The 25,081-nt window shown below is 60.8% G+C and overlaps 2 protein-coding genes across 3 annotated transcripts in view; one reads left to right on the top strand and one right to left on the bottom strand.

Moving 5' to 3' along the window:
- PKD1 (polycystin 1, transient receptor potential channel interacting) overlaps window positions 1-961 on the bottom strand; it is a 101,020-nt gene extending 100,059 nt beyond the window's left edge. For both annotated transcript variants that reach the window (XM_075515362.1, XM_075515363.1), the window contains exon 1: window positions 436-961. In XM_075515362.1, coding sequence (XP_075371477.1) covers window positions 436-689 — 254 coding nt within the window. In that variant the 5' untranslated portion in view covers window positions 690-961. The remainder of the gene's footprint in view (window positions 1-435) is intronic.
- A 16,745-nt stretch (window positions 962-17,706) lies between these two features.
- RAB26 (RAB26, member RAS oncogene family) overlaps window positions 17,707-25,081 on the top strand; it is a 32,195-nt gene continuing 24,820 nt past the window's right edge. Inside the window, exons 1-2 of the mRNA XM_075514620.1 lie at window positions 17,707-17,947; window positions 20,665-20,775. Of these exons, the coding sequence (XP_075370735.1) occupies window positions 17,735-17,947; window positions 20,665-20,775 (324 nt within the window). The 5' untranslated portion in view covers window positions 17,707-17,734. The remainder of the gene's footprint in view (window positions 17,948-20,664; window positions 20,776-25,081) is intronic.

Below are 25,081 nucleotides of genomic sequence, written 5' to 3'. Positions count from 1 at the left end.
ACGCCCGGTTTGGGCTGAATCCTGAAAACGCGTCTCCGGGTGCGGAGCCGAGCGCATCCCCACGGCGGGACTTTTGGGGGCCACCAGCCCAGCCCCGCTAGCCCTACCCCAGCCGGAGCCAGCGAGGCTGGGCCCGCGGACTTCACGTACTGAGCCCGGTTTCCCTTTTGCTCCTCTTGGGCCACTGCTGCCCCTGTCTGACCCCGCAGGCTCACGGCAAACTTTCGGCCATGCCTCCATGTTTGTCCCTGCTGTCAGCCGTCCCATCTCCATCACGGCGCAAGGCAAAACAAGGCTCACGGAAACACTCGGGGGCAAACTAAACCGCCGGGCGGCCGAGCTGCCCGCGCTCGCCCGCCGCCGAGCCGCCGGCCCGGCCCGGCCCCGCCGCCCGCCGCCCGCCGCCCCGGGCCCGCCGCGCCCCGCGGTACTCACAGCGCCGTGGCGGCGGGAGGCATGCCGGCCCCCGGGCGCTCCATCCCGCGGGCAGAGCAGTTGACGAGGCAGGCGGGGCCGGCGCAGGTACAGTCGGCGGCGCAGGGCTGGCAGGCGGGGGCCGGGGGCGGCCGGGCCGCCGCCAGCCCCCCGCACAGCAGGGAGCAGAGCAGGCACCAGCCCGAGAGGGGCAGCCGCGCCGCGGGGACGCCATGTTTGCGCTGTGATCCAGTGTCTCCATTTCCAAAAGGCATCTCTCCCTACGGGCATGGCATGGCCCCGGCCCGCCGCTCCCCCGGCCGGCCGGCCGGGCCCGGCCGCGCCCCGCCCCGCTCCGCCGCGCCGCTCCGCGCCCCTCCGCGCCGCCCTCCGCGCCGCCCGGCTCAGCGCCCGCCCGGCATGGCGGCCTCCTCCGCAGGGCTGGCGGTGCGCGCTGCTCGGCGGCGGCGCCCGGCCCGGCCCGGCCCGGCCCGCTGGGCTCCCGCTCGCCGCGCTGACAGCCCCGGCCCGGCGCCGCTCGGCTCTGCGCTCCGCCCGGGCCGCGGCCGCCGCCTCCCCGCTCCGCCTCCCGCCCGGCGGAAACCCGGCGCCGCTCCAGCCCCGCCACCCGCCCGGGCCGCCCCCGCCGCGCGGCCGCCCCTGGACGGCGGCGAGGGCCGGGGCGAGGGGAGCGCTGCGCTCCCGGGCGCGGCGGCCACCGCGGGGCTGCCGGCCCCTGCTCGGGAGGGGGAGCGGGGGGATCCCGGGGGGCAGGGGCCGTCCCGGGGGGTAGGAGCATCCCGGGGGGCAGGGGGATCCCGGGGGGCAGGGGCCGTCCCGGGGGGTAGGAGCATCCCGGGGGGCAAGGGGATCCCGGGGGGCAGGGGCCGTCCCGGGGCACACGGGCATCCCGGGGGGCAGGGGCATTCCTGCAGAGCAGGAGCATCCCAGGGGGTAGGAGCATCCCGGGGGGCAGGGGCCATCCCGGGGGATACGGGCATCCCGGGAAGCTGCGGCATCCCGAGGGGCAGGGGCATCCCGGGTGCAGGGGCATCCCGGGGAACAGCAGCATCCCGACGGGCAGGGGCCATCCCGGGGAGCAGGGGTTATCCTGGTTGGGGGCATCTCAGAAACCGGGCAGGGCAGACAATGCAGCATGAAATTCTGCTGGATAGATGCTTTGATTGTCTCAAAATCACAGGGGAGGGCTTTCCCTCCTCTGCACACACGGGTGATGGGCAGAGGGGAGCACGAGTGCTCATCTGCACCCTCCCGGAAGGCTTGTGGTGCTCAGTTACCCCGGCTGGTGCCCGTTCCCACGGCTGGTGCCCGTTCCCAAGGCTGCTGCAAGCTGCTGGATCTAGGAAGAGCTGCAGGGTACGGTGTGTGGTAACTCAGGTATCTTGGGGAGAGATGAAGAACAAGGCAGGTACTTTTCAGTGCGCTTTTTTAATGCTAACCATAGCAAAGTCATCGGGTTTCAATGCCACTTGCACCCTGCACTGGCCCAGCGCACCGGCCATGCTTCAGACCGGGCCAGGCCTGGTGAGGTCAATCCTGTCATTACATGATGGCTCCTCAGGGGTCTGATGGCTCCTCGGGGATCTGAACTGGTTCTAGTTTAAAGTGACTGAAGAATATGACTAAAATAAAGTCTCTATACAACCAGAGGAAGCATAATTCTGTCCTTATAGAAGGCATCTCTCCAAAACCAAATCGAGCCCCGTTTGAAAGTGGTGGGGAAGGTGGTGTGATAGCTGATAATTTTACAGGGAGCCTAATTTGTTAGTGTTCAATATGTGCCATGTTACTGTGTGATGGTATGTATGGAACATGGCCCCGGCCATCAGCCGAGGGGAGGTGTCGTGGTTTAGCCCCAGCCGGCAACTAAGCACCACACGGCCGCTCGCTCACTCCCCCTCGGTGGGATGGGGGAGAGAATCGGAAGAGCAAAAGTAAGAAAACTTGAGGGTTGAGATAAAAACAGTTTAATAGGGAAAGCAAAAGCTGCGCACGCAAGCAAAGCAAAGCAAGGAATTCCTTCGCTACTTCCCAGGGGCAGGCAGGGGCTCAGCCATTTCCAGGACAGCAGGGCTCCATCACGCGTAACGGGGACTTGGGAAGACAAACGCCATCGCTCCGAACATCCCCCCTTCCTTCTCCTTCCCCAGCTTTATATACTGAGCATGACGTCATGTGGTATGGAATAGCCCTTTGGTCAGTTTGGATCAACTATCCTGGCTGTGTCCCCTCCCATCTTCTTCTGCACCTGGCAGAGCACGGGAAGCTGAAAAGTCCTTGACTAGTACAGCAGCAACTAAAACATCTCTGTATTATCAACACTGTCCTCAGCACAAATCCAAAACATAGCCCCATACCAGCCGCTACGAAGAAAATTAACTCTGTCTCAGCTGAAACCAGGACAGGAGGATACAAGGAAGCTTAAATAAAACATGGAAGAAGTTGCTTTTGAGCTTGTTCTGTGCCAGATCACTCACTCCGCAAACCGGAGCCAGTGGTTCCTGTCCAGCCGAGCAGGGATTTCTCACCGTACACACAGCAGACGTGTATGAGTGTGGTAGTGTGTGCAAGAGGTGAAAGCCTGGCCCTAGACGGCGAGCTGCTGGAGGCTGGCTGACCCGCAGAATCAGGATCACAGAACCACAGAATCGTATAGGTTGGAAAAGACCTTTAAGATCATCGAGTCTTAAAATGATCATCAATCATTTGCCTGGAGAAAAGGAGGCTGAGGGGAGACCTTATCGCTCTCTACAACGACCTGAAAGGAGGGTGTAGCGAGGTGGGGTCGGTCTCTTCTCCCAGGTGACAAGCGATAGGACGAGAGGAAATGGCCTCCAGTTGCGCCAGGGGAGGTTTAGACTGGATATTAGGAAATTTTACTTCACTGAAAGGGTTGTCCAGCACTGGAAGAGGCTGCCCAGGGCAGGGGTTGAGTCCCCATCCCTGGAGGGATTTAAAAGCCGTTTGGATGAGGTGCTCAGGGACATGGTGTAGTGGTGGGCTGGGCAGTGTTAGGTTTACGGTTGGACTCGATGATCTTAAAGGTCTTTTCCAACCTCTACGATTCTGTGATTCTGTGACTCTGAGTCCAACAGAAAGATGGAGGAGGTTTGGGGGGAAGCGGTGGAGCAGTGCACGGTGCCCAACGCTTCCCTGCAGTGGGTGGCAGGGAAGGGACGTTTGAGAGGCACAGACCCCAAGACCGAGGGCTAAATCCTGCGCATCCTCCAGAGGCAGGTGCTGTTTGCTCAGCGGGGCCGATAGCTGAAGTGCCAACCAAAGGCGCTTTCTCCTCCTGAGATTTGCTGATCCGGACAGTACTTTCAGCAGGGTTTTTGCTAAATGAAAACAAGAACATCTTGCTCTTCGTTTATGCGATTCCATTAATTCTTGCAGCCATTCACACCCTTTAAAATATTTATAGGTAACGTTTAAGTTCAGTGCAGCACATCGCTCCAGCTCAGCCTTAGCGTCGTGCAAGCATCCCCGGGAGTCCCCGGGAGCGCCCACGTGCGAAGCCAAAGCCGAAGCCGTGGTCTGTTCAATCGTGGCTGTTGCAGCAATTGCTGTCTTTACAACAACCTCTGGAAGTGCCGTCTGACAAGCACCTCTGTGAGATGGGCTGCTGCCTCCACCCTACAGGTCAGTCACCCACCCGCGGGGAGGTTGCACCCCTCGAACAGACGGCCGCCCCGATGCCAGGGTGAGGGGCATTTTGTACGTGTCGGAAGCAGCTTGCACAGCTGAGCCAGGGCTGCCTTCCATCCAGAGCTCCCGACGCCCCTCGGGGCTGCACCCCTTGCCTCTGCCAGCTTTTGCCACTCCCCTGTGCGTTCCCCAGTGCTCCCCAGCATTCCGGCAGCGAGCGTGCTGGGGAGCTGCCGTCCTGCCACTCTGCAGCAGGCATTGTGTCAGTGAGGCCCTGTCAACTGGCGGGCTCAGGAAATCTGCCTGGCAGCTTTCAAGGGAGAAACCACAACGAAACGGGGTGGGAGAGAGACACGCTAGCTGTCCGCAAGCATCCGAAGAGTGCAAGCAGCGGGGAGCCAGAACAATTGTTCAGGGTGGTACCAGACGAAGGAGCGGAGCCTCAGAGCCTACTACCCCCGCTGTTCCTCTTCTGAGAATAGACCTGGGGAAGAGGAGGGCCGTGGGGGCACGTTTGCCTCTCTCGGTGGCCGGCCTTGCCTAAACGTTATCTCTCTGTCGGTGCAAAACGCCCTCGCTGGAGTCCTCCCGCGTGCGGATGCCTGCGTGCACGCGCTCGCTTTGGGGCCAGGTCATGGGTTTTCCCCATGCGGCACGTGATGGCTGCTGTGTCCTGCAACCTGCGTGGTCCTGCAAGCAGGCAAAACACGGGCATCCTTCCCTTGCCTAAGAGAAAATGGCTGATCGTTGCTGAGCTCCCTCCGCCTCGGGCACACTGTAACCTTCGAACGCTCAGGAAAGAGGAGGACAATTAGCCCAGGGTGACAGTCAGTTTGGTTTTGAATCACATCGGGTTTTTTAAGGCACTTGTGATTTCGGGCGTGTAGGATTCTCTAGGGAACGAGGGACTGACCTCCTAGCACAGGGTGTACATCCACTGCGGGCTATGAAGCCTGCGTTACACCTCCGGAGCTGCTCACCGCCTCCCTGCTTTAGCGGGTGTGCTTGATCCAACGCAGTCCGCAAGCACCTGGCTGGTGTTAGGTACGGGTATTGTCCTGCTGAAACCAAAGGAGCGACGGCGCTTTATACCAGCTGGGGCTCTGGCTTTCCTTATCCAAATGCTGTACAAACCTTAAATAAGAAGCCTGACAGCATCCGATTTCACTCCTTGGAGTGGTAATTAATGTTTGTGAGAATTTACTTTCTGCAAACGTTTTGTGCCTTTTGGACTTGAAATCTGCTTGAAAGACACATCGTCTTTTGCATGATGTATTGTGCCCAAAATAGCTCAGCGGTTACTACTTCCTCATGTGACTACGATGTATTTATTTCCGCTCCCTCGATTGTAAATTGCTTTTTGGGGTTTTTTTTCCTTTCTTCTGTACCGGTGCCCATATTTTTTCCGATAACAGCAAGGAGAAAATATCCTGTGTGTGGATTGTAATCAGGAGATTAGATCACTAATGTAATCCAGCAGATGTAATGAAGTTAAGGGCTCTCCCCCAAAAGCTAGGGCTGCCAAGCTGTAATGAGGGCAACGAACAAGGAAATAATTGAGCGAGTGGGAAAGGAGACAGCAAATCTCAATACAGCTGCAAGAGAATAATTTGTTCACGTCGAATCACATTTTTGGATCCTGGAGGAAGGTCTTGTCACTGAGTCGGGACGGGTTTTAAAACGCAAACTGCAGAAAATGATGGAAGTGGAAAATATACTCTGGGGCTGGGAGGCTGTCGCTCACTGCGAGGCTGGGAATGGCTTGTGGCAGGGAAGGGATTCTTCTGGTTCCTCCTACTGGCAAGCAAACGGAGAGTTTCTCAACACTGTTTACTTGAAGTGGAATTAAAACCCCAAGTAAGAGGGTGTTAATTCTCCCTGTCCCACCAGTCCTGCAGGCTGAACGCACCCAGAACATCAGCAGCGGCAGATACACTGTGGTCAGCAAAACGTGACGGAGCTGCGGCCGGCCGGGAATGTCGCTGCTGCCTCTGGGCCCCTCTGGCCAGATCCCGAAAATGCTGCAGATGTCTTCAGCGGCACCCGGAGAGCCCTGAAACCCCTCTGTGCATGGCCGGACCCTGCAGCAACACTTCTCCAGCACTATATTTCTATACATTAAAGCAGTGTTTTGCTCACACCTGCAGTGCCCCGGTGCAGAGGGCCACGAGCAGCTGGTACGGAGCGGGCTGTGCTCCCCGCTGCTGTGTGCTGCAGCCGGCGTGCTCTGCAAAAATCCTCTGCACAGGCACCGCACCGGGCTTCACATAAGACGCCATGGCAGCTGCTTTTAAAACACGTGCTGGGAGCAAGTCTCTTCACTGCATTGCCCTCCCACGCTGCCGCTTTTTCTCTCGCCCAGGAATCCTCTGTCACGTTTACGTGTGGGGCAGTGGGTTGGCAGGAGCGGTGGGGACACCTTGTCACCCAGGTGTGTCCGTGGCCCGCGGAGGGGAAGCTCTGCGCAGGTGGAGGTTGGTTTGGAGCCGGGATAGCTGGGCCAGGACAGGGAGCCTTCTGCCTCCAGCAGCACGTGCCCGCTGTACCTTGTGTGTGGTTTGAAGAAGGCAGGAAAAAAAATACCCCCTTGAGCTTTCTGTCCCCTTGCCACGGGCTTTGGTCCCTTTGGAGGGCAGCTGTATTCACGTATGACCGTAGTGCTCGGTTTGCTGTTATTTCCCTGCTTAGGAAGTCCTGCTGCCTGACGGAAGGAGCACAGCTTGCCCTCAGCAGGTGTCCAGGGGGCAGAGAGCTGCCCCGTGTGCTTTTGCATGGGATTCGGGTACCCCAGGGGAGGTGCAGATCTCTATTTCTCCTGGGAGGAAACGGCTGTTTCCATCCCTGCGGGTCGTCGCTCTGTGGCCGTACCTCGCGTGCCCCTTGCTCTGCAGAGAGGCTGTGCTTGCATGAGTGCCGTGGTTTAACCCCAGCCGGCAACTGAGCCCCCCCAGCCGCTCGCTCACTCCCCCCCGGTGGGCTGGGGGAGAGAATCAGCAGAGTAAAAGTGAGAACACTCCTGGGCTGAGATAAAGACGGTTTAATAGGGAACGCAAAGGCCATGCACGCAAGCAAAGCAAACCAAGGAATTCATTGACTCCCTCCCGTGGGCAGGCAGGGGCTCAGCCATCTCCAGGACAGCAGGGCTCCAGCACGCGTAACGGGGACTTGGGAAGACAAACGCCATCGCTCCCAACGTCCCCCCCTTCCTTCTTCTTCCCCAGCTTTATGTACTGCGCATGACGCCCTGTGGTATGGAACGTCCCTTTGGGCAGTTGGGGTCAGCTGTCCCGGCTGTGCCCCCTCCCAGCTTCTTCTGCACCCGGCAGAGCACGGGGAGCTGAGAAGTCCTTGATTTAGTACAAGCACTACTTAGCGACGACTAAAGCATCCCTGGGTTATCAATGCTGTTTTCAGCACAGATCCAAAACGCAGCCCCATACCAGCCACTATAACGAAAATGAACGCGCTCTCAGCTGAAACCAGGACAATGAGGCTATGGCCCGTCCTGCAAAGGGGGTACCTGGAGAGCGACCCCCACAGAGCCACCTCCTTCCACCCAGGCCCGGCTCCTGCTTCGCCCCCCGCTCCGAGCGTCCCCAGCCGCAACCTACGGCCCAGCCGACCGCGGCCGGGTCCACCAGCTCCCCATCGCCCCCCAGGCTGGGCTGCGGAGAGGGCTGCCCCGGCCGCGGGCAGCGGGACCCGGCGGGGCGCGGGCGGGCTCAGCCCCTCACCGTGGCCGCCCGGCGCTGCGGGGCCGGTTTGCGGGGCCGGTTTGCGGGGCCCTGGCGCCCTCTAGCACCGCCTCCTCCTCCGCGCTCGGACCGGGAGCCGAGGCTTGAGCGGCCCCACGGGCAAACGGGACGTGACATGGGCTGCTGTCCTGGTTTCAGCTGAGCGCGTTCATTTTCGTTATAGTGGCTGGTATGGGGCCGCGTTTGGATCTGTGCTGAAAACAGCGTTGATAACCCAGGGATGTTTTAGTCGTCGCTAAGTAGTGCTTGTACTAAATCAAGGACTTCTCAGCTCCCCGTGCTCTGCCGGGTGCAGAAGAAGCTGGGAGGGGGCACAGCCGGGACAGCTGCCCCCAACTGCCCAAAGGGACGTTCCATACCACAGGGCGTCATGCGCAGTACATAAAGCTGGGGAAGAAGAAGGAAGGGGGGGACGTTGGGAGCGATGGCGTTTGTCTTCCCAAGTCCCCGTTACGCGTGCTGGAGCCCTGCTGTCCTGGAGATGGCTGAGCCCCTGCCTGCCCACGGGAGGGAGTCAATGAATTCCTTGGTTTGCGTTGCTTGCGTGCACGGCTTTTGCGTTCCCTATTAAACCGTCTTTATCTCAGCCCAGGAGTGTTCTCACTTTTACTCTGCTGATTCTCTCCCCCATCCCACCGGGGGGGAGTGAGCGAGCGGCTGGGGGGGCTCAGTTGCCAGCTGGGGCTAAACCACGACAGATGTGAAGGGAGCCTGGCAACGCAGCAGCCGCGGGCAGGCCGGGCTGTCCCTGCCGGACACCGCTGCGGGGTGAGGATGGTCCCAGCTCTGCCTTCGGCCTCCCCTTGCACATGCGTGCACGCAGCGAGAGCAGCGCAAAATCCATACGCTCAGTGCCACCTATGTGCGATGGACCAATTGCTGTGCAGGGCGATTATCCCAGCTCGACCATAAAGAGCGGAGCCGTCTCACACCGTGTCCCCAGCAGATTTAATCTGTGCTGGAGGAATTAAGCACCAATCTGCCCACCAAACGGCTCCCGGCTGCACGGCTGCAGTCGCTGGGCACAGGATGCCGTGGAGAAGGCAAGGAGGCATCGGCTCGACACAGCCATCCCGGCAGCGCGGGGTGCCCACAGCCAGGTGCCACGGTTGCCACCACCCGGCTTCTCCCCAGGCGGCTGGAAGAGGGACCCCCCAGCCCCTGGGCCCGTGCTCGGGGTCGGTGCTCTCCAGCGAGGCACACGGTTGTCTTTTAGTGCCGGGTTTTCAGCTGCTCGGGGCTGAGCTGAGTCAGCAGCGCCGGCACAAGCCCCTCTTGGGCTTTTTCTGGATGATTTTTGTGGACAGTTTCGGCTCAGGAAGTGAATTTGTTCACGCTGATCGTTTTCATCCGTTTGACGTAGTGCGAATGCAAAACAGAGCCGAGCGGTTTTAGTGACAACACTTTCTGCTCGGTAACTAACTGGTGGCGATTCCGCTTTTATTTACCAAACACTCTTTCAAAGCAAACAAAACGTCACGATTGCTCTCTCGATATTGTTCGGTGGTCAGGGCTTTCGGCGGTCCTTGGCTGATGGCGGGACGCTCCCATCAGGCCGAACTTGCAGACTCTTGGGTTCTGGCTGTGGGTGCTCTCTGCCCGTTCCCGCTCGACTCTCCCCACATCGGCTCCCCAGGGAGCACTGTGCACCCCGGAGGGGTTTATAGCTGCTCGGGACTTTCCTATATGTGGGTGCCTGCCCGCCAGCAAAGGCAAGGTCAGAGGGGTTGCTTCGACTGGAGACAGGGTGGATGAAGAAGGGGTTTGTCCTCGGGCACTTGTTAATCAGAAACTTCCCGGGGAGCGTGCTCGGCGCTGCGGGGCCCGGCCGAGAGCCGGCCACGTGCCGGCAGCGCTCGGAGGACACCGCGTGCTCTGCGTGCCCAGGCTGTAGCACACGCCGCCGCTCGGGGAGGACGTGAGCTTTGAGGCAGGGGCCAGGCAGCGGGGCCAGCATGGCAGGGGGCTTTCAGCCACGGGGCTGGCCTTATGTCCCCTTTGGCCACCACGTACCCCAGGCCCCCCGAGAGCTGATGCTGCTGAGATCCCCTCCGCCGGCTGCAGGCGCGTCAGTGCTGGCAGCAGGGACACAACAGCCCCGGTTTCTTATTTTTTGTGTTCCTGGAAAAGTCCAAAGCGCAGGGAGGTAATAACCAATCCAGCCCGGAAGATGCTGGCGAGCGCTGGCTGCAGGAGCCGGGAGGAGGGCGGCTCTGCGCGGGGGGTGCCCTGTGGGGGTCCGGCCTTGCCGCACCGGGGCCGACCGTGGGACGTGACCGGCCGGGGCAGCGGGCAGCGAGGGGGCAGAGACGCCCGTCCGGCCGCAGCGTGGTCCCCCCGAATTGCTGCTGCTCTGGGCCCGTTGCTATAGCAATGCTGATGTCGCAGCGCCGTCAGGAGGCATTGCAGTGCTGGAGTTGGCATCTTGCGTTGAGGCGAGTTGAAGCCATCCTGGGTTTTAGCTGGGTACGAAGTCGGGGAGCAGCCAGAGCTGCTCCGCGGGGGCTTCAGGAAGCCGTCTCCCCCCTCCCTCACCTTTTGCACCCACCGTTGTGGCATCACCCTGCCCTGCGCAAGGGGAAGGCTCCCAGCCTGCTGCCCAGGGCCCAGGAGAAGCATTGCCTGGTACCGAGCTTGGGCCGTGATGGTCCTGTTTCCTCTGCAGATGCCGTCGATGAGAGGAGGTGAAGGCTGAGGCTTCCCCTCCCCTCTGCAAAGGGGCCCCGCGACCATTCGCCCCCAGAAGCAGAGTGCAGTAAACACGCTGATGAAGCTGAAGCCAGAGGGCAGCCGGCGAGAGGCACAGAGGCAGAAATGTGGGTTCAAAACCTTTAGGACAGGCTGAGTTTAAGGCTCCTTCCACCCCGCTCCAGCCTGGTAAAGCCTGGGGTACCGGCACCCCGGCAGGTTGAGAAGGCGTTCCCAGAAACGCTGGTGGGGCAGGGCCCGTCGCACCACAAGGCACCTGCTTTTGAGAAGCCAGCTTGGAAAAGTTGCTTGCCGGCAGTTTTTTGGCTTTGAATCGGCTGTAGCTGGTCGCGTGTGGCTCTGCCTCGCTCCCTGCCCTCCCCAGGCAGAGCGGGTCGCTCCGACGTGTGCTCAGCTGGTGAGATGCGATGAGTCCCTCTGATGGCAGAAGGACAACTAATGCAAAGCGTTACTTGCAGACAAAATGTTTGCAGGGCTGGGACAACCCTTAGCTTCACCGGGGAAGAAGACGTTTCCAGAAATAAAGAAAAAACGCTTTTAAACAGACCAGAAAATTGTAAAATCGCAGAAAAGGGAAGGCAAGGGGAGGCTGCCTGCGTGGATCTATCGAAGCTGATGACGTTTCAGAGCTCAGGGTGCCTGGAAAGGTCGGGCTCTGGGCTGGCCATGCTGCTCACGCATTGTCATCTTGAAGAAAGAAGTAATTGCCCAGACTTACTAGAGTTTTGTTAAGAGGCAATGTTCAGCCTTCCTTGGAAAACATTAACAAACACCCCTACAACTCTAAGCTGCATCTTCATCATCCCGATTATTAATTACCTGGAGCGGTGCCACTTGCTAACAGCTCAGCCCGGGGAACGTCATTGCAGGTGTGTCAGAGGACAAGCAGAAAGACAGAAGCTATTGATCCTCAGGCTGATAAATATCGCCTGACGCTGCCCGTGTCTAATCAGCGATCTGCCACCAATTTGCTCTGATGAATAGCCGAGCAAGCCGCGGGCACGGATCTGCTTCTCCCCCGGCAAGCGGGAGCCCAGCTCTTCATCCGCCAGCTCTGCAACAGCCACAAATGGGCCCGGCTGCTCCCCAGCGCCCGTGGCTTTCTCCGGAGCTGGATTTGCTTTTCCCCCGCGAGGGACCCGCCTGCGGAGCAGGACCCCCGTCCGGCGAGGGGCTGGCACGTGCCGTCGCAGGGGAAGGCGCAGGCAAGCCCGGCACAGGCGGCGATGCGACGACTCGCTCCGGTGGGAGCTTTTTTCCAGCCCGGCTCTTAGCGGTTGACTTATTCTCTGGAGCAGCAGTTTTATGAGCCTCTGCACATTTCCATGCTCGCTCGTTACCGCTGCTTATTATTTTACAGGGCCCCAGAGTGCTGCACGCATCCCGGCGCTGGGGCTGGCCCGGGCAGCTCTCTAGCTCTGCAGTGCCTAACTTGCCGTTTCCAGAGGAGGGCTTTCGGGGGGTTTATCTGCTCAAGCTCCTTGGACTCTGCTGCGGTGACTCTGCAGGCGGTGCCACGGCAAGCGGCCAGGCTCAGGGCCGCCGGCCGGGCTCGTGCTCCCAGACACGGTCTGACTGGTGTGACCCCATCTGGGATGGAAACGGATGAGCGTGCATGAATAACGGACGCACCCTGTGACATTTATACGCTTGCTTGCTAAACCATAACCGTGCTCTACCCTTTCCCCATCTCGGGATGTGTCTGTATATGGCTACAAAATATCTTGGATGGTTTTAAGCTGAGGTGTTATATTTCTAAAATATTTGATGCTGCTGAGGCATGTCTGAAATGCATTTAAAATGTACCAAATAGCCTGAAAATATCTCATATTTGGGAGGCTGAGCGTTTGTGGCTCGGCCCTGTCTCTATCTCGGTAGGACACATTTCAAAGGCCCTTTGAACATCCAACTCTTCATCACGTTTCAAAGCTCTCGTGGGTGACTGCTGGAGCTGCGGATTTTCCTCTGCGCTCGGTCCTCCGCTGGCTGAAACCTTGGCTCCTTTCGATCTTGGCACAAGGAAAATTAATTTCCTGGCCTCAGCCCAGGCTCGTTAGGATCTGGCATGATCACCCTTTTGTGCACAGGAGGGGACGGCGGGGGGCCCGGGGCAGCACTGCGGTTCCCTGGGGATGCCCGTGGGGAAATGCCAGGGACGGAGGAGGTGCCAGGCAGGGCCCGCGTCCCGGCACGCTGCTGGCAGGGACGTGGGATGCTGACCTGCAGGGAGCAAAACCCTTCAGGGGAAAGGGGGGGTCCCTGCGTTTGCTGGGGTTTGTTTTATTCCCCTGCTCGGCCCCGGCTATTTGTGCCCCTTCCCGGTGCCGCGCCGTGGGTAATCCTGGGGTGCCGACCCTGGAGCAGAGGGGGGAGCCGTGCCCCACGTCTCATTTGCCAGCTTGAGCCCAGGACGGCCAGCCGGTCACACCGAAGGGCTCTTGCTCTGCTCTGGAGGAGAGGACTGAGCCACCTCGGCTGGGCAGCTCTGCTGGGCTCTGGAGCAGAGGAAGGGGCTCAGGCCTGCAGGGCTGCGCGTGGGGCAGAGACCCCGTCCTGTCCTCCTGCCACCCGTGGAAATGATGTCCTGGCAGTGGTTTGGGTGGTGCTTCTGTTGCCGGCGTCGGTCCTCATCCTGAGCGCTGCCAGGGGTTGCAGAGTGCCGGGAAAGATGTTTTCTGTGCTTGACTCTGCCTTTTGGAGGGGGGGAAGGGGCTAATGGGGGCAGTTTGGTGGGCGAAGGAGCGCTCAGGCTTTCCCCCGGGCTGCACGTGCTGAGACTGAGATAACGGTATCTAACCAGCTCCGTGGATTACAAACCCTTCTTGGGGAGCCGTTTGCTGCTGTTACCATAAGTTGCTCCAAAAGCAGCAACTTCTGCAATGCATTAACGAGCCAGCCTGGTTGCGGGGCTGGTTTGCAGCGCACCGGAGCTGCCCTGGGCAGTGGTGGGCTGCACCCTCCCGACCCCCAAACTTCCCGGGGTCCCACCAGCATTGAAGGGAGCACAGAGCCCTCCGGCACCACCGGGTGAGCCGGACCCGCTGGGCGAGACCGCTGGCGAGAGCCCCACGGCACGGCGTGTTCAGCAGGGCTCGCCTTGCAAATAAATTATGGATTTGAATGCCAAGAAGCAAAGACTCAGTAACAGGCCGGGCTCTCCAAACCTCCTGGGTGCTTTGCAGGGAAAATGATGGCGATGAAAAGCTGGAGGGAGCCGCAGGTGCAAGCCCTTCAGCAGGGATCAGAGAAGCCGAGGAGCCTGGGATGGAAACAGAGGGACTGGGCACAGGAGAGACTGAAAATGAAATAACCAGGCAAAGGAAGGAGGGTTGCAATGCAAGACTTGACTTGGCAATATAAGAAAGGGAAGAGACAAAAGCACTCTCCCAGCAAAACGCTGGAATTTAACTTTCACAGCTGCAAAAGGAAAACAATCGCTTCCCACACAAAAATAACTGATGGGCTGCGTTGATGAGAAGATGTCTGAGGAATTTCAATTAAAAGCCAGTGACACTGACAAAGGCAAGGAGATTGAAGTGTTCAAAGGTAAGTGAGCAATGGGGAGGGAAGAACAATAACTGGCGAGGGAGGGAACGGTGCCTGCTCAGCACCGCGTGGGCTGGGCCCTTCCCAAGGCGGCAGAGAGAAAGCCCTCACCTGCCGAGCGTGGCAGGGTGCTGGGATCCAGCTCCGGCACGCGTCCCGCGCCCTGCGCACGCTCCCTCTGCCCCCGCGCCTCCTGCACGGCCTCTGCTCCCCAGGGAGATGCTGGCTGAAGCAGGGCTGGCCCCTCCGTCCGACATCTCCGGCGGATGTCTGCTCATGTGCCACATGAAACCGAGCTCTCCCTATTTTGCCCAGGTGACGAGTCGGCCCCGTGAGCGTGGTGTCACCTTTGTCCCCGGCTGCCCTCCCGCACGTCGCATCCAGGTGATGCCCACTGCCTTCAGGCCCTTTCTCCACAACGACTTTGGGGTCGGAGCCGTACGTGCCCTTGGCAAAGGGCCTGCAGCAGAACAGAGAGTGGGAAGAGCTGGCAGGTTTACGTGCGATCAGGAGAAAAGTCCCCTTAACCTTGGCTGGTGGCACTGCAGTAGGTGACAGTGGAGGCAAGCTGAGCCGTGTTACCAGCAGCACGTGGAAAGAGCCTGCACCGGTTTTCCTGCAGCCACCAGGCAAAGACGATGAGTGTCTTCCAAGACGGCGTAGCTGACCGTCTCTGATGGGAATAGCTTGTCCTTGCGGCCTGCCTGCTGGAGAGACAACGCTGCTCCATCTGAGCTGGTGACGAGAGGTGGGAGCAGGAGGGCGGCAGGCTCGGCACGCTCCCGGGCGGCCGGAGAGGCATCGCCAGAGCCCGGCCAGGACAAGGCGGGGGTCCCTGCCCGGGGGACGGAGCAGCGAGGAGCAGCTGAGGTGGGGGGAGCGTGGGGGCAGCTGCGGCACGAGCCAGCGATGGAGCAACCCGGTCCAGCGGGAGGAAGGAGGGCCGGCCTCGCAGCGAAATCGCTCACTTGGCTCCGAGCACGGTGTGCAACTTCTGGCACAGTGAACCCTGCAAATTTCCATGCTGAAGAAAACAGCTAGATTTAAAATCCCGAAGCACAGTGTTTGTGCAGAGCAGCTGGCCAGAGCCCGGTGCTCAGCCCCGGGCAGGCTCTCTGTGTCTCCAGCCCGGCGCGGAGCTCTGTCCCCAGGCGGGGATGGCCGAGCCAAGGGCAGGTGTCGTCCCCCGCAGCCCTCGGGCTGCTGCTCGGCCGTTGGCACAGGCAGAAGTGCCTGGCACTCGCTGCCTCTCAGTGCTTGCATTGACGGTCCCCCATAGGCTGCACTACAACAGACCTCTTGGGCTGACAGCCCTGATGGGACGAGCTGATTTTCTGCCTTTAAAAGCAGATCTGCTTCTATGTAGATGTATCAGAGTAAGAGAGAGTCACTGTCACGGCCGGCCCCGCTCGGAGCCCTGCCAGACACCGCAGTGCTGCTCCCCCAAGGCACGCCATATACTCTGGCGTCTGTTGTTCCGTTAACATATTTTTAGTAAATACAGCCCCCTTAGTTCAGCTGCAGTTATCTCATTATTTTCTGTACCTATACGAGGAGCAACACCTCCAGGCGTGACCGCGATTTCTGAGCAGACTGCGTCTCTGCACACGCGTTTTCTAAAGGAGAGAAACTTGCTGAAGATGCTTCTCCCTGCGACGTTCGTGGACACGGTGCTCTGAGCTCTGGCGCCGCACGAGGCTGAATTTCGGGGGGCTGGGGCAGCGGGGATCAGCACTGCTGCAGGCGCTGGAGCACACGACCTTTGATAAGGGCAGAATTAGCCAGGCACGCTTCCCCGCTGCCGCCCGTGATACGGGGCCATCCTCCTCCAGCGTTGCCCTGATGCGGCGGCGATAAGCAGCTGACTTTGTTTGCTCCTGAACACGAGGCTGTTGACAGAGATTTCCATCATCATCGACTGTGGCTGAAAGAGGGGGAAAGTCCCCGTGTGTCAGCGCTCACAGCCCGTGGGGAGGCGCGCCCCAAAGGTGTGGGGTGCCGGGGCTGCGCACCCTCTTTCTCCGGGCAGGCAGTGCCGGGGAAAAGCTCTACCACAGCCTTGTCACTGCTCAGGGATCAGTTAAAAACCCGACAGACCCACAGATGGCTCCAGCATCGCACTTTGCTCCGAGGCCTCGGCCTCTATTGACTGCAGCTGTCCCGGAAAATCAGATTATAGTGCAAAACCCTGGCATCGAGTCTGCTCTGACGAGTCAGGTCTTCCATCTCCCGGCTGGATCGCCAGGATGAAGAGAGGGCGATGGGGAGCGGGGCGATAAGCCTCCACCGCGACAGCTTTTCTCTGGCCTCAGCTGTGTCGGAGGAGCGCTGCGAATCCAGAGCTCCTCGGCGTTCCCTGGGGCCTGCGACGGCTGCGGCCGTGCCCGAGACTTGGCGTGGGAGAAGGGGGATCTCGCCCGGGAACCACGCGCAGGAGCTCCTGACGCGGCTCATCTCCCTTGTCCGTGGCAAAAGCCACCAGAGCTCTGCTGCCCGCTCCTCCTGCTCGCGCTGGAGTGCTTCAGGGCCGTTGAACTGTAGATTTAAATGCTCCCAGGGCAGCAAAGGGAAAAGCTCGTCCGTGCCCACGGCAAGAGCAACCCCTCAGCATCCCTGCGGCAGGTGCCTGAGCTCCGGCATCGGCACCTCGGCATCCCCGCGGCAGGCACCCGAGCTCCGTGGCTGGCCCTGGCTTTGCCGGGCCGCCTGAGCCCCGCCGTGTCGGCCATCACCTCCCCTCCCTCTTGTGCAAGCGCGGTTACTTATTTACATCTTCATTGTGTGCCTGCCTGGCTTCTCACCAGAGCAATTTATTTTCCGCTCCTGCTTCGACCTGGCTGTTCAAGCCTCCTCTTCCAGTCAGGATGAGGTCGCGCCGCTGGAAAGATGTCACACAGCGCAAGACATTTATTTCAGTCGAGAGAGTCGCAAGCGCCTCAGGTGACGCTTCATTTGCGGTCAGAAAGAAAGGTGCCAAGTGTCGCTGCTGAAACCAGTTGCCGAGACAGAGCGGGGGTAACGCGGGTTCCCGGCTTAGCAAAACTCCAGCCCCGGCGGCCCACGCTCCGTCCACCCCACGGGCTCCTCGCACCCACCTTCTCGCGGGGACGCCGCCAGCGGCGGACGCTCCGCGTCCGCCTCCAGTGAACCCCCCCACCCCACCGCACCCCACCCGTGCCCGGACCGCGGCGAACCCGCAGCAGGAGGGGGACGCGACCCCGAACCCCGCCGTGCTCCCCGCCTCACTGCGGGGCCGGGCCGGCGGGCGCGGCGTGGGGCACCCCACGCTGCTTCCCGGGGCGCGGACGCCCCCCGCGGGTGCACGTGCTCCCCCCCCCCGCCCCGCTCCCGCTCCCGCTCCCGCTCCCTCCCCGCACGCGCCGCAGCCCCGCGCGCCGCTCCCGTGCGCGCGCAAGGTGCCCCCCGTTCCCGCGGGCGCGGTGCGGCGCGGGCCGGGGCGGAGCGAGCGGGCGCGGAGCGGAGCGGTCCGGCCCCCGCCGCCGCCCCCGCGGCGCTGCCATTGGCGGCGGGGCCGGGCCGGGCCGGGCCCGGGGAGGCGGCGGCGGCGGCGGCCGGCACAGCCCGCGCCCCCCCCCCAGCGCGGCCCCGGCCCCGGCCCCGGCCCCGGCCCCGGCCCCGGCATGTCGCGGAAGAAGGCGGCTCGCAGCAAGGGCGGCGGCGCCGCGCCCTCCGCCGCGCTGCCCCCCGCCGCCCAGGGGCCCGGCCGAGCCGGTGCCGCCGCCGCCGCCCCGCGGGGCTCCGCGCCCGCCCCCGAGCTGCCCCGCAACGGCGGCGCGGCGGCCGGGCGGCCCTCGCTGAGCAGCAGCGGCGAGTTCTACGACCTCGCCTTCAAGGTGCGGGGCCGGGGGGCTGCGGGGAGGGGCGCGGAGCGGGGAGCCCGGTGCACGGTGCTGGGGTGTCGGTGCGGGGCCCGTCGGGTGCGGGGTCCGTCGGGTGCGGGGCCCGTCGGGTGCGGGGCCGGGTGCAGCCTCCCCGCAGCCGCCGGAGAAGTTCCCGGGGGCCGGGAGCGGGCGGGCGTCCCTCCCTCCCTCCCTCCCGGCCCCGGCATCCCGCCCCTCCTCTGCTGCTGCCGCCTGGTTCGGGTCTCCGGCGGCGGGTCCGCTCGGACCGGGCTCCCGGGGCGGCTCGGCCGGGCTCGGCGGGGGGCTGCGCCCGCAGAGCCCCCGGCAGCAGGGCTGCGGAACTTTTGCAAGTGATGACAAAAGGCTTTCCGCTCAGATGAGTTACTGGAACCCTCTGGTTCCTCTTTAACAACCTACAAAATGCGGTGTAAAGCGGGCTGCCGGCGTTCCTCGAGTCGCATCGAATCTGCTCTGGCTGCTGTTGAAATGTCTCCAGCTTGCGCTGTCTTTTAAGGGCTCAGATGGCTTCTTCTCGCCGCTTCAGATTCTGGCGAGCGAGTCACAGATCAAACGTATTTGCACCCCCCCCTCCATCATGCGACCCGATGCAAGCCCAGCTCGGAGCTCGCTTAGCGATTTTGGCTGAGCCTGCAATTCAGCCTGACCCATCTGACTGCATTTCTAACGCGGATCTTCGTAACCGAGCTTTGAGACGACGGTGTGCGCTGTGGCAAGTCCGACCTCGGCACGCTGTGTCGGAGAGCTCGGTGCCTGTGGCAATCGGCGTGGCCATCGTGTTGTTAAGATTTGGGGCACGCGGTGGGAGGTGAGGGGTGTTCAAGAAGTGAATTTGGTTGCTTTGGTAGGCGGTTGGTCCTGATACGGCAGCAGTAACGGTTCAACAGCTTCTCTAAAATGGAGCCACCTCCGTGTTCACGCTGGTCCTCCGCTCCTTGAGCTCGCCTCTCCCTGCCCGGGCTGGGGCTTTCCCTGGCGATTGCCCCCTTGGCACAGGGATGAGCCGAACGAGGGTCTCGGATAAGCCCAAACGCACCGGGTAGCCAAAACCTCTGCTAGCGGTCTGGCTGGTTTTCAACCAGTGGCAGAGAGAAATTGTTTTGTATTCAGTAAAATCCTGGTTTATTAAACTTTCTCTTTCCCTCACCCCTCTCTTGAGGCTCCCAAGCTCTGCCAGAGGCAGTGGCCGAACGTAAGTCCCGGGCACGGGGCCGGATCCTGATCACCGAGCCCTTGGCATGAGCCTGGCCCTGGGTGCTGCTGTGTGCCCCAGCTGAGGCTGCCGTGGTGCTGGGCGGGGAGAAGCTGCCTTTAACGGTCGCCCTGCTCTAGAACAGGGCTCTAGAGCGTTTAAAAAAAAATCAATACTACTATTTTGTACTAAAACCCACTTTTTTGGTTTTTTCCTCCCCTTCCCTTGGCTTTACACTGATACATCCGTGGGCTCGCTGGCTCCCCTAACCCCCTTGTACCGGAGCTCAGTGCGCGGCTGCGCGTGGTGCTGCTGCAGGAGACCCGGCGTGGGGCTCCGCGCCGTGGGCGATGGAGCACCGTGACCGGATCCCGGCCGCCCGCTCCCCTCCCCAGCACTGCTCCCCTGCCGCAAAACAGGTCACAGCTGTGGCCGGGGCTGCTGCCGCCTCTCGGGAGGCCGAGCCGCAGCGTGGTGGTGGCGTTTGCTGCTTCTGGTGGCTCCTGTGTGGGTTCGGTGTGACCCAGGGCAGTGCCTTCTTAAAACCATTGACATTTGGTCGTGGGCTAATGGCTTGCAGAAGGCTAATGGCAGTGCTTTCGGGAGAGAGGGAACCCTCCCGTGTCGGCGTGAAGCCGTGCAAATCGGCGTGGATGCAGACGCTGCTAACACAGCTCGGCTGCGTGGTCCGGGATTTCTCGATGGCGGGAAGCCGTCGTCCCGCCGAGGGAAGCGGGGTCAGCGGCCCCGGGGGGCAGGAGGGCTCAGGAGGGCAAGCACAGGCTTTGGGGAGCTGGGTGTAGGAGCAGTTTCAGCTCTGCCGTGGTTTCTTTGCAGCAGGGGGGGGTGCCTGCCCCGTCTGCACCCGGGGCTGCTGCTGGGTGGGGAAACTGAGGCAGGCGGCACTGGGAGCGGCTCCCTCGGCATCTGCTGAGGAGCAGGAGGGCGGCCGTGAGGCTGCGCGGGTCCCACCAAAGGGGTTTGCTCGCGGAGGGCAGGGTGCACCCCTGGAGTTGGTGCTCATGGTTGGGGGACCCCATGAAGTCTCCCCGTGGCAGCAGTGCCCTCCCAGAAAGCCCCGCACGTGGCGGGGTGTGGGGTGTTTTAGGGTGCGCTGGGGGCAGCGGGGGCCCCGCAGCCGTCGGGTCGCAGCCTGCCTCGCCTAGGCAGCACCTCTTGGTTTTCAAGGGGTGTTTGTGCTCCCACGGGGGATCTGTTCAGTGCAGGTCGGGGGAAGGTGCCTCGAGTTTGGCCAGTGCTCAGGGACACGTGTGGTGCGGGGTGGGGAATAATCCCGCTGCGGGTCCCCCCTTTCTGTCCCCCACCCTCCCCGGGTCCAAGGACATCGCTCTTGGCCGTGCTTTTTTCCCCTCTCGAGAATACAGGATCTGCTGCTTGCTCCTGGGATGGGGCTTTTGGGATGGAGACGGGTACCGGCTGCGGTGGGGCTTCCTTCCCGAAACCCGGTGGCTAACGCCCCCGCCTCCCTCCCTTGCAGGTGATGCTGGTGGGCGACTCGGGGGTCGGCAAAACCTGCTTGCTGGTGCGGTTCAAAGACGGTGCTTTCCTCGCCGGCAGCTTCATTTCCACGGTTGGAATCGACTTCAGGGTAAGTGCCTGGGGGGCTCCTCGGTCCCTGCCTGCACGGTCTGGCAGGTGAGTGACGGCTTTTGCAGAGGAGTAACAAAATACCGCTCCAGTGACTTAAAAAATCTCGTCATCCCGACCCGTGTCGGCTCCAGCCGGGGCACCGCGGGGCCGAGCAACCGTCTGATGGCGGCGGCAGCGCGGCGGCCTCTTCGTTACAGCTTTGCACGAGGATGGGGGAGCGCGTCCTCTGCTCTGGGTCCTGGGGATGATTCGTGTAAGAACAACTGCTGCGGCCTGAGCATCTGGCCCGTGAAAATATTCCCCTAAGCCGGTTTCAGTGTTTTTAAGAGTTTGTTTTTTCTAAAAAAAAAACCAAACAAACCAACCAAACCATACCAAAACAAAAAACAAAACAAACAAACAAAAAACCCAAAAAACCCCAAACAAAACTGACACAAACCAAAATCCCCTGGAAACATCTCCTGAGCACAGCTTTGGGGTGCTGGCATGGGGGTGCGGTGCCGGGGTGGCCCTGCTCCCTCTGGCACGTAGGGGAGGCATCGTGCCGAGGGGTCTCTGAGCTCTCGGAGAATAACTGTTTTGTTGGCGGCGACCGGAGCATCCTGCCGCCGGTGCGGGGACAGCCCCGAGGGCAGCGTGTCGGGGCTGTGTGGCACCAGCGAGGACAGCAGGAACCGGCTCGACAGAGGGGATAACATGGGAGATGGGGGGCAGAAGGGGAGACGGCTCGTGTCCTGCGATGCCCTGCCGTGGGCAGAGCATCCTTTGCCAGCGGGAACGTCTTAGTGCCGGCCGGGGCCCTCGAAGCCTTTTCTTGGCTGCATTTCCCCCGTGGTACCTTGCTGGGGCTGGGGGGGGGCTGCCCGGGGACGCCGTGGTCCAGGCAGCCGCTGGTGAAGGGGGGCTGCAGTGCCACCGCGGGCACCCCTGGGGCGGGACAGCAGAGCAATGGGGACGGTGACTTTACAGGGATGGCATCAAAGAAACCTTACAGCGGGCTGTGAAGGGGCAGCGAGGGAGCCCTGCGGATGCTGCCAAGGCCACGGTGGCTCCTCTGAGCTATCGCTACCAAAGCAGCAGCCGGCAGCACGCCTGGCTTGGGTCTCTGGCCCGAGGACCAGGCGCTCCCTCTCTCTCACCAGTTCCCCAGCCATCTGCTTTCCCCAAACCACGAGCTCTCCACCCCCGAGGTGTCTGGCCGGTGCTGTGGGCTCCTGGGGGGACTCGGCCCTCGGGATCGGGGATGTGCCCAGGGGCTGTGCCCTCCCTACCCTGCTCTCGGGGCACCGGCTGCGTCGTCTCGCCGTGCGATGGCTTTTGGCTCCGTTTTGGCACCGCGGTGGTGATGGGTGGATGCGGTGAAGAGCTGGTGGTGATGCCACACGCCATCTTCCCAACCGCCTGTTCTCAGCAGCATCTCGCATCTCCCCCTTTCTTGGAGGATTTCTGGGAGACGGGTGTCTCTTGTAACCTGCTATTTCACCGCCTGTGAATAATAACTTGCTGGTACAGTGACAAGTGGAAGAGATGAGGGACAGCTCAAAAAGCCTTTAGAAAGAGAGCGATGTTCTTTCCTGCAAATAGGCTTTCGATGCAGAGCGACGCTGCGGGCTGCAGCAGCAGCTTGGTGAAGTTGGTAAATTGGAGTCCATAATTTTATACAAAGGTAATTACATGGTATTTCAGGTGTTCTTAAAATGAAAAGCGTTTTATTACTGGTTGCAATGATTGATACCAAGGGCAGTCATAAAATCCTGTGACTTATTGATTAGAGCGCCGAAACGACTGCTACTGAGAAGCAATCAAATTAGGGTTAATTTACTTCTGTAATAGAGCTGCGAGAGCTACATAGGTTTGAAATGGGCAGATTATACAGCGGGGAAGATCATGTGTATACCCTAAACCTCGTTATTATCATCTTTGTAAGGTACTCATAATTTTTTGGGGGACATGGAAATAGTTTTTTGATTGTACATCTCCGTTTCCATTAAGATAATGCTGTTTGCAGGCGCCATGTAATTGTGCCCCTCTCACTGTTTGCATCACGATGCAGATGAAGCTCCGGGGTGGTAACGCTGGAGCCTTCTGCTGCGAGAGTGCGCTTGGGTTTTAATTTGTGTCTGTCTAATAACACAACTGTCACATCGCGGCTCCTTTTCTCTGTAATCTCGGAATTTGGCATCAGGTTTTCTGGCTGAAGCAAGCGAGGCCGTTTGTGACCGTGGGTGGTTGTCGTTGGAGAAGGCGGTCGCTGGGTTCTTGCTGCGTTCGCCTTGGACCAGGGCAAGAGGTGCTGAGCGAGTGCAGGGCGTTACTTCGGTGCATCGGGCTTTCTCGGCGGGGTTTGCAGCGGTCACTGAGCCTCGCTGGTGGCGGAGACCATGGGGACCTCCCCAAGGCCAGGGCGTGCGGCAGCTGTGCTCCTGTGCACGCACGACCTTGCTTGGCTGGGGGAGCTGCCGGGAGCCTGGGGAAAGGCTGGGGACGTTGCGGGGACGGAGCTGCCCAGCTCTTGCTGTTGTTTTCGGGACTGTCTCCGCTCCTTTTGATGCCAGCTGCTCTCTGCGAAGCACCCTGGGATGGGACGGAGCCGCGTTGGGGGGCAGCCTGCGCGCCCACCCAGCTGCTCTCTGCCTCCTCTCCCAGTCCATCCACTGGTCCCAGTGGGCTGCAGGATCAGCTGCTCGTTTTTGAGGATGTCAAACCATTAGATACACACAAAGCTATGGCTAATGGATTATGTAGGCCTGAGTGAATGTAAATGAATAGAAATCCATTTAAAATTAATCTGGCATTACAATTCCTAATGGCCCCCTAGGTTTTTTCCCTCCTGCTGTTTTATGTTAGGGAGAACCTCTCGCATTGTGTTTGTTTAAGAGACGATGATAAACAAAGAAGGATGTTGATCTAAATATATTTGGAAAAGAAACCACTGATACTAGGGAAATAAAGATGATCACAGTATTAAAAAAATGCATCCAAATGGTACCTGTTGGCTTCTAGCTTTGGAGAGGCCGAGTCCTTCTGTTTTCCTTCTTTTGAAAATTGGTTTTACTGGGGGAGCATCTTTAGCTCCTCAGGGATACACCAGCCCTCCCCGTTCAGCCGCCGCAGTGCCGGGGTGTCCGGGGGTGCCGAACGGAGGGTTTGGCTGGGGGTGCGCTGCTGGCTGTACTGGGGCGAGCCCCCCCCCCCCCCCCCCTTGCCGTGGGTGCCCCTAAGGCGAGGCAGAGCCCTGGGGCAAGGAGTCCTGCTCCTGGCGGGGGCTTCGTCCGAGCGGGGGGCTCGCTTGGAGCGACAGAGACTTCTGTCCGAGTTACTGTGCTGCTTCCCCCAGAGGAGGAAGCCTCCCCGGGGGGCAAACCCCTCTCTGCCTCCGGCATCTCGGTCGCAGGCGTCGCCTTCGGGGTTTCCAGCCGTTGCTATAGATAACGGGGGGCTTAGTTACTCCCTCCCACGAGCCGCGGTGCGGCCAGGGCCGTGCCGAGCCGCGGCACGAAGTCTGCCTTCTCCTCTTCCCTGGGGCCGGGGGGTCTCAGCGGATCCCTCTGCTTGGGGACAGCGGTGGGGCCAGGTCTCTCCCTGCAGATCCCTGCTGGCGAGGGCAGGATGGGTCCTGCCTGCGCAGGCAGAGCGGCTGCCTGGGGCAGGTCGCGCGTGCTTTCCTAACGTCGTACGTTAGGAGTTCAGGGAGAAGGGGTCTCCTGCAAAAGAGCAGGTTTATCACTCGGGTGTGAATCCCATTTTTCTCGGTGCTACTGAAGAAGCTGCCTTTCGCTGTAATTTTGGAGCAGAAACCTCGTCAGAAATTAAAGCTGCGCAGCCAACGGTATTTCTGTCTCGTTGTAGCAGCTAACTAGCGAGGAATGTCTTGCCAAAGCCGAGAAACCAAAGGGCCACGTGAGCCCGCTGCGTGCCCCCTCCCCGATGACGGCCGGGCTCCGTGGGGACACCCCGACGCTCGCTGCCCAGCCGGTGCTCGCAGCCCCGCGCTATCCCGATCTTTGCGGGGTCGGGCGAGTTAAAATTTTTGTACTAATTGGGCCTGAAAGGAGAAGAACATAAAAGAAAAAAATGAAGATGAGCCTTTTCTCCCTGGGAAGAGGTGCTAATGAGTTTCTTTGCGTTAGCAGAAGAGATGGTTTCTGTGCTAATCAGTGGGATGAAACCATTAGGAAGCGCTTTGCTGGCGGAGTTCAGAGCAGGGCGGTTTGTCTTCGTTTTCTCCGAGGCACGTAGCGGTACCGCTCCTCTCTTGCTGCCCCAAGGGGAGGGAGCAAACCAACACCCTCCTGGTGCAAAGC

This window comes from Mycteria americana, chromosome 12 (assembly GCF_035582795.1).
Source record: "Mycteria americana isolate JAX WOST 10 ecotype Jacksonville Zoo and Gardens chromosome 12, USCA_MyAme_1.0, whole genome shotgun sequence".
NCBI classification, from domain to species: domain Eukaryota; kingdom Metazoa; phylum Chordata; class Aves; order Ciconiiformes; family Ciconiidae; genus Mycteria; species Mycteria americana.
This window is presented reverse-complemented; position numbering and strand designations above follow the sequence as displayed.